The sequence below is a fragment of the Rhagoletis pomonella genome, unplaced genomic scaffold, assembly GCF_013731165.1.
Source record: "Rhagoletis pomonella isolate Grant_MI unplaced genomic scaffold, Rhpom_1.0 Rhpom_scaffold_00002, whole genome shotgun sequence".
NCBI lineage: Eukaryota > Metazoa > Arthropoda > Insecta > Diptera > Tephritidae > Rhagoletis > Rhagoletis pomonella.
The window spans coordinates 45,851,626-45,859,529 of record NW_023458556.1 but is presented as its reverse complement, the minus strand read 5'-3'; the positions used below and the strand labels follow the sequence as shown (position 1 = coordinate 45,859,529).

The following is a 7,904-nucleotide window of genomic DNA, read 5'->3' as shown; positions in this document are numbered from 1 at the left end:
ACATTATTATATTTCAGTTGCAAATGTTTTGTCCGATACTGTATGTATGCGAAAATTCTGATATCTGTTTACTGTTGTTATTTTTATTGCTCAATTGGGGTGTGGTGTGAAAATTCAAAAGAACACCAACTAAGTATTAGGAGGTAATATGTACTCTGTAGGTGCATATGTACTATAAATCGAAATCGCATGCCAACAAGGTCTTCCGCACAATCGTACTTATGCGCTTATGTGTACTTAACATACTTACGTGCATGATATGAGTATGATCCCAAGTACATACACCTGTGTGTGTTGCTAAGTATTTGTATTCGGTTTTCACTTAATTTTGGTTAGCTGTGTGCACGTTTGGGCGCATCTATTTGCATGGGTGTGTATATAAATATGTATGTACATGTTAAGTGCCCATCGACATTAGGACGAAGCGGATCTTAATTAAAATCGGCGGTTGCATTTATAGTTCTAAAAGAACAACGTAATCGAATCTTAGAAATTCCGGTACAGATTTGGATTAAAAATTTCTCTTATTGTTGAAGGATCCATACATTTAGGTTAGGTTAAAGCATATACAGACCACAACGTTGATTCCGATTAACGGTGCAGCTGATCTGATCAAAAATTTACCTTGACAGACGGCAGTAATGCAAATTAACCAGCTGTGAGGTCGTGAGTTCGGCCAGTAGAATTTTCAATGAATTGGTTTTAATTCGTTCAATTTTTTCTTTTAATGTTATTAAAGTTGTGGACTTTTTTCTTAAAATTAAACTCTAAAAATTTAAATTAATGAACAATAAACTAAATAATGTGAAACAAAAGAAATTAAAATAAAGTAAAAAAATATGTACATACTAGGCGACAAATGAAAGCGTACACGTTGTGCTAATATAATATTCACAACTATTTTCATAAACAATTGTTTGCATTAATTATTTATGTACATAATACAAAATTTTGATTCAGAATTTCTAGATAGAAATTTCAAGTATACAGTTTTGTAGCCCATTGAAATTCATTAGTAAAACAAAGTGCTAGTTTCAAGTCGCTAAAATTACCGTAGATTTTTAATTTTTTTTGTGGAGGATGTGCGCATTTTCTTCCATATAAAAATAGATTTTGATCGTGCGTTAAAAATTGAATATTAGTTATATTATAACAAGATGTACACTTTCATTTGTCGCGTAGTGTATATAAGTACATATCGTCACCTGAAATGGAAAAAGACGTAACAACATCGTCACTGAAATGGAAAAAGTCGTGACTAATAATATTTTTTTTTCATAAAACGATGTGGGGAGTTGTAATTCGATGAAATCCATCATAAAAATAGATTTTGTTCATGCCTTATATTATATATGGAAACAAATGCGCAACACCCTCGACAAAAAAAAAATTAAAAAATCAGCGGTAATTTCCAGCTACTTGAATCTTTCACTTTATTATACTAAAATTAAACGGGCTACAAAACAGCATACCGAAAGTTTTTCTAAAAATTCTGAATATAAAGTTTGAAATTTTGATGAAATTTTTTTTAAGTTGGATTCATTTTTTTTTTTTGTACTAAGTTTGCAAGAATTATTTATGTGGTTTTCGTTATGGAATGAGCTGAATTTTTTTAATGAAAATTAACGAAAAATATTTATGATGGAAAACATTTTGCATATTGTGAAAAAACTAATTTACAAATAACTCTCTAAATAACTCTTATAAAAAAATTCAAAAACAAAATTTTACTTTATACGTTAACCGCTAAGCGAAATACAGTGTGTCAGTGAACGTACAGTACATTTTTTTTCCATATTTTAAATGTTGCTCATTTTTAAAAAATATAATGTTCAAAATGACATAATAGCTTATTATCTAAAAAAACCATAAAAATTAAAATTTCAAACTACAAAACAAAAAATTTCATCAAAATTTCAGATTTTGCATTTTTTACGAGTTTTTGTTTTTTTTTCTTGTTACAAAGTTTGAACACTTGCAACTTTGAGTTATATGGATTTTGTTGTAGTATGAAATTTCTTTTTATTAACAGTTAATGAAATTTTAATAAAATAAAACATTTTCAAGAAAACAATCAAAATATTGTACGATTTTCACTGACACTCACTGTATGTATTAGAAAAAGCTCTTCATACCTAGGGAGGTTTAGGGGAAAATATTGAGATGATTCTTACTTACACCAGACAGCTGCAATCTGGTACGGTATTTAGTCTCTTCGACGCCCACTAAAATGGAAAGGTATGAAGTTAAGTGAACTTAAGAAACTCCCACCGCTTCTAATTCGCATTGGACAAGAAGGGCCTTCTGTCAAACTTCGAACTGTACATGTAAATATTCACTGGTTCTTCCTATCAACATCCTTCGAGGGAATGTGAGTGGCAAGAGAGTTGTTTTAAGCCAACATCCCTGTGCTAACAGAGAAAAATCCTAGACGCTCAATGACCGGCAATATCAAGGAAGAAGTCGAAGCCTCCGCGAATATTTAATTGGTAAAAACCCGATACAGCTAAGCGCCTACTCTGAGCGCAAATGGGCAGGAACGAACATATCTGGTATGTCGACAAGTGAGAATGATTCCAATAAGGGAGATCCATTGCGCGTGCTGTTGCTGTCAGAGAAGACCTAACCGAATTACAATAGATAAAGACTCATCATTATAGTCCGCACTGGGGTATAAACGCACATCCTAGAGCCAAGGAGTAACTTCGGGAGAGAGCCTATATCTTTTATTAATTTTCAATTTTCAAGTACCTACATATCGTCGAAGCCTTTTCAAACGGGTCTTCTTTGAAGGCATTGCCGCGATAGGCGGTATTTTCTCTAGATATTATTTTACAAATCTGTTGTCTTATTAACGATTTTACAATTTTTATGCATAAATCTCGATGCCTGGAGTTATTTACCTTACGAAGAGTAAAACCTTAATTATTTTCAAAATTTTTTAAATTTAAATTTTTTTAAATTATCTTTTTTTCTTTTTTATTCATTTTTTTTAAGTAAATTTTTTCATGGAATTTTTAGGAACTTATTTATTTTTTTACTCATTTTTATTTTCTTTTTAATACTATTATCTTTTGATTTTAAAATTATATTATTTAAAAAATATATGTTCATTTTTTAGGAACTAATTCAACTTTTTTCTTTTTTAATTTAAATTTCTTTTATTTAATTTTTAGTTTTTATTGCTAAAAAATATTTAATTTAATTTCTAGAAAACTTATTACCAAAACAAAAAAATATGTGACCTAATCTAATGTCCATTGTACAAATTGCACGCATATATCAAAAAATACGAAATTTGTTTATGGCACCAGCGCCTGCCCATTTAAAGCGCACTACATATGTATGTACATACATTTGTACATTGACCTTACAATTAATTTGAACCTTTAAATATTATTAAATTTTTTTTCATCGACAAGAATATTTAAAACATGTAGTCACCATTTCTAGACACAAAATATATTGGCTTTACATAACACAAACAATTAAAATATGTACATAAATTATTAAGTGTATATATAGAATTATTAAAATTTTCTAACATCCAAATGTATAGGAAATTTTTCGTTACACTTTTAAGATGTAAGTAGATACATGTCTATGACTAAAGCTGTATATATGTACATATGTAAATGAGAACTTTAGACTTCATTATTGCTTTCACGCGCAACGGCGAGCATTCACACTTGAAATATGGCCTTAAGTAATTACATTAACAAATGACTGCCTAAAAATTCGTAAATAAATAAACTCGTTTTTTTTTGTTAATTCACGGTTGATATTTATGGGAAATAATACATACATATTTACGTACAAATATATAATTTTAGGGAAAATATATCTACATATTAAAAAAAAACTACTCTCATTTCCAATCGTTTTTTTTTCTAGAAAATTAAAAAAATTTACCAGTCACGGAGTTGTAATTAAATTATTTTGCTTCTATCTTTTTCTGTACTTTTTCCTTTCAAACCATTAAGTACTTTTTTTATACGTTTTAATCGCTGTTTTCAGTTTTTCAATTAGGCGAGCTATTTGCATTGTCTTTCGAAATTGTTTGAATTCCAAAAAATGTTTGAAAAGCATTGGTTCGAAAGAGCGTACAAAATTTAGCACATTCAGATTGAAAAAAACTCTATTTAAAGCAGCTAAGTAGAAACTAAAAATCTCTTCAAAGGCACTTGATATTTTAGAACAATAATCGGTTCTCAAAAAAATTCGATATCGTAGCCAGTGCCCATCAACAGCCGAAAGCTGCTCGATTAACGATTTGTTTACAGTATTTCGGACTAAATTTTTTTGCGGTCTTGGTGGGAAACGTAGACTATATCATCTCGTGTCGGCGAAAGTTTGTCAGTACCGATCGAAGGGTCTGCAAGTAGTAGAATTCATATGTTCACAGATGGCTCAAAAACATGAGAAGGCGCAGGAGCTGGTGTCTAAGTAATCAAATTAGGAATAAAAAAGTCGTTCAAACTACCAAACTACTGCAGTATCTTCCTGATAGAAGTTATGGCGATAAAGAAGCGGCGGAACTCTCAGTAGCAGCAGTGGACATAGCAAACTAATTAATTTCTATGTAGATAACCAAGCAGCTATAAAATCCATAGAGTCAAACACAACGACCTCAAGAAATATCCTAGAATTCAGAAATGAACTGAAAATTCTAAGGTCAACCATGAAAATTCACTTGTACTCGGTACCTTGGCATAGGGACATAGCGAGACTGCTACTAAGCTATACAGTCATTCTAGAAATATCTATCTCCCTACAGGCTCTTAAAACGAAATGTGACGTAGACATATTCCAAGAAGCGAATAAAAGGTGGTCACTACAGTGTCAATGCAAAGTATCCAGAGCCATGCTTGGGTCGCACGATCTCAAATTAACAGAACTTATTTTTAAATGACCTGGAAACGACTATAAACTTCTGGTGGGTCTCATAGCTGGTCACAGTAGGTTTGGCGAGTAGTGATAACTGTAGGAAGTGTGAAATTGAATAAGAAACGGTGGAGCGATTGTCCAGCGCTGGCAATGTACATACGCGTCTTAACTGCTTTGGGAGGACGTTTTTCGCAAGCCCAAAATACAGATTTTATAAAATCCTACAATTTGCTAAGAAGAATTCTTGACGTAGTGCCAACCTACTCATCATAAATGGTCGTTTTATGTGGTAACCCAATGTACGAAAATATCTGTCTATATGAGGTTTTCACTACCCAGCCAGTTCTATCTACCCACCTACCGACGACTGATGAAATTCTGAGCGAAACTGTAGAGCATGATCGATACTCTGACAATCACATTATCCAGATACAAATGAAAAATTATCTCCTGATTATATGCCTGTAATAAAATAAAATAAACAGTGTTTTGGTCGTCTATGTATAAAGGTCTAAATTGTTATTGCATTTATACCTGTACTCAGTTAGACTGATAACAATATACATACATATTTATGTACATGAGGGTGATCCAAAATAACTAATCTAACGAATTTAAGGCCCTACAAGCATATGCCAAAAAAAAAATTTTTATCTCATACGGTTCAATATTTTTAATGAAAAAAAACTGTTTACATGTTATTTAGATGGAATCTTTCAGATTTTGCTCATTTTCTCCATACAAAAAATAATTGTCGAACATACTTTGTATGGAAGAACCTGCATGAAAAAAATTGCCAAAAATCAACGCGATTTTCTAGCAACTTCAAACTTGCACTTTGCGCTACTACATCAAATTTAAGTAGGTAAAAGTGAAAATTTCAAGACGCCAGGAAATCGCGTTGATTTTTAATATTTTTTTTTTTGGTTGAACTTTTGAAGTTTCGAGCGGCTAAAAAATCGCATTGATTTTTAATAACTTTTTTTGCTGACGGCTTTTTCTGTTTTTTTTTTTTCTTATAAAAAGCGAAATTTAGGAAACTTACGTTGACTTTTTTTATTTTTTTCACAAAAGGTCTTGCGCATATTCTTCCACAAAAAATTCATGTTTATATGGAAAAAATGCAAAACGCTGTCAACAAAAAAAAAATTATTAACTTGCATTCATTTTATTTATTTTAGTTTATATAGTTTTTATTAAAGCATGAACCTTATTTTTATAAAAAAATATCAAAAAAATTTTAGCTTGAAAAACATTGTAAATATTAAAAACGAAACCCCATTCATTCATTTTTGACCGCCACTGTATGTATGTATGTTTTTGTATTTTTTGTTGGGCTTGCGGCATTCCTCATCCTCTCCTCATATGTATATTTTATTTATTTTATTTTTATCAACCAAATCACGTTACTTTGCAAATTCTCTCGTTTTCAGGCTTCTCACAAATGAAGCTTAATTTTGTTTTATAAATCTTCAATTTAGTACAGAAATATGTCGGTACATATGTATGTATGTATTGCAGTTTATTAAAAAAAAAATCGTTTAAGGGTAAAATGTTAATTTGTCTCTTTTCGTATAATAAATAAACTTGAACTTGGCATTCATTGTTTTATATACATGGTACATATGTATGCATTTATGTATGTGCATATGCGTATAACTAGGACAGATATAAATGCATGTACATATAAGCTTTTAAACTTTTGCATATGATACTACGTTTATACGCACAGAATAATCGACTTAATTCAAAGCGCATTGACACCGTACACATTTCGCTGTAGTGTTTATGCTTACGGCTTTATATCGGCATCAAAGTAACCGTCTTCAAAAGCAAACAAAATCAGCTGTTTTCATTTGACATTTTATAAGTTAACGTAATGGAAAGTGAGAAAAATCTAGTTTTATTCGGCATTATAAAATCGTGGCAAAGAAAAAGAACGATTGTTATTAATCAGCTTATAAATACTGATGCGAATATTTGGAATTCAAACAATGAAAAAAGAAATAATGTGAGAGAATTGGTTGGGTCCCAGGCTAATTTACCAAACATATTTTTTGCTACGAATATGCCTCGAATTCGACGTTTCCACAAACGGAAAAGGAAGGAGAACTTCTGGTGGACGCTGCAGCAGCCAGAAAATGATGAGTGCTACATCGAAGCTTTCCGTATGAGTAAAAAATCGTTCCTACTGCTTTGCGAAAAACTAGAGTGCTTTCTTAAAAACGATTGTGTGCCATGTATCACTCCACCCCTTGCTATAGAGAAGCAAGTAGCCATTTGTTTATATAAATTGGCTTCCTGTGGAGAATACCGAGTTATTGGTGATGTCTTTGGTGTGCACAAAAGCACTGTTCACAAATATTTTCACCTCGTCGTGAACGCGTTAATTCAGCTAAAAACAGAGTTTATCAAGTTTCCACAGGTGGGAGATGCGTTATTAATTGCAAGTGAATTTGAGAAAAAATCGCATATACCAAACATTATTGGCGCTATCGATGGTAATTTTAACCAACCTGAAGGCTTATATGCATATCCATACATAACTAAAACTCTGGAAATTAAACATTTTAGGAACCCACATACCGATCTTGCCACCAAGTCAAGGATACCTAGATTATATTAATAGAAAGGGGTGGCCTTCCATCGTAATGCAAGGAGTGGTGGATAGCAACTACATGTATGTATATGCATGCATATGTACATTAGAACCAATGGGAAACATTTTTACATTTTGTTACTTTAGTAGTTAAATAAAGGCGGACCTCCATAGTATGCGCATCCGTATGCGTGCGTTTGACATTTACGCTTAGAAATCAAAATTCATACAATTTTCTTACATTTTGATGCGTTGCTATGTAGGTGCTGCCATAAACATTTGTATATTCAATTTTTCTGTCAAACGCACGCATACGTATACGCATGCTATGGAGATCCGCCTTAAGTTGTTAAAATACCCATATTATATAACGATATATTGTAAAAAACTACATTTTTTTATTAAGGTTCACAGATGT

At 31.6% G+C, this 7,904-nt stretch overlaps 2 protein-coding genes across 2 annotated transcripts in view; both read left to right on the top strand.

The window, feature by feature from the left end:
- The window catches only part of LOC118753460, a 7,845-nt gene extending 5,219 nt beyond the window's left edge, over positions 1-2,626 (top strand). Inside the window, exon 4 of the mRNA XM_036488344.1 lies at positions 2,538-2,626. Coding sequence (XP_036344237.1) covers positions 2,538-2,626 — 89 coding nt within the window. The remainder of the gene's footprint in view (positions 1-2,537) is intronic.
- Positions 2,627-6,775: 4,149 nt separating this feature from the next.
- On the top strand, positions 6,776-7,891 carry LOC118734671 (protein ANTAGONIST OF LIKE HETEROCHROMATIN PROTEIN 1-like). Its single transcript, XM_036464378.1, has 2 exons — positions 6,776-7,388; positions 7,462-7,891. Exons 1-2 carry the CDS (start codon positions 6,956-6,958, stop codon positions 7,638-7,640), a joined length of 612 nt encoding a protein of 203 aa, XP_036320271.1. The 5' UTR covers positions 6,776-6,955; the 3' UTR covers positions 7,641-7,891.
- The last annotated feature ends 13 nt before the right edge of the window (positions 7,892-7,904 follow it).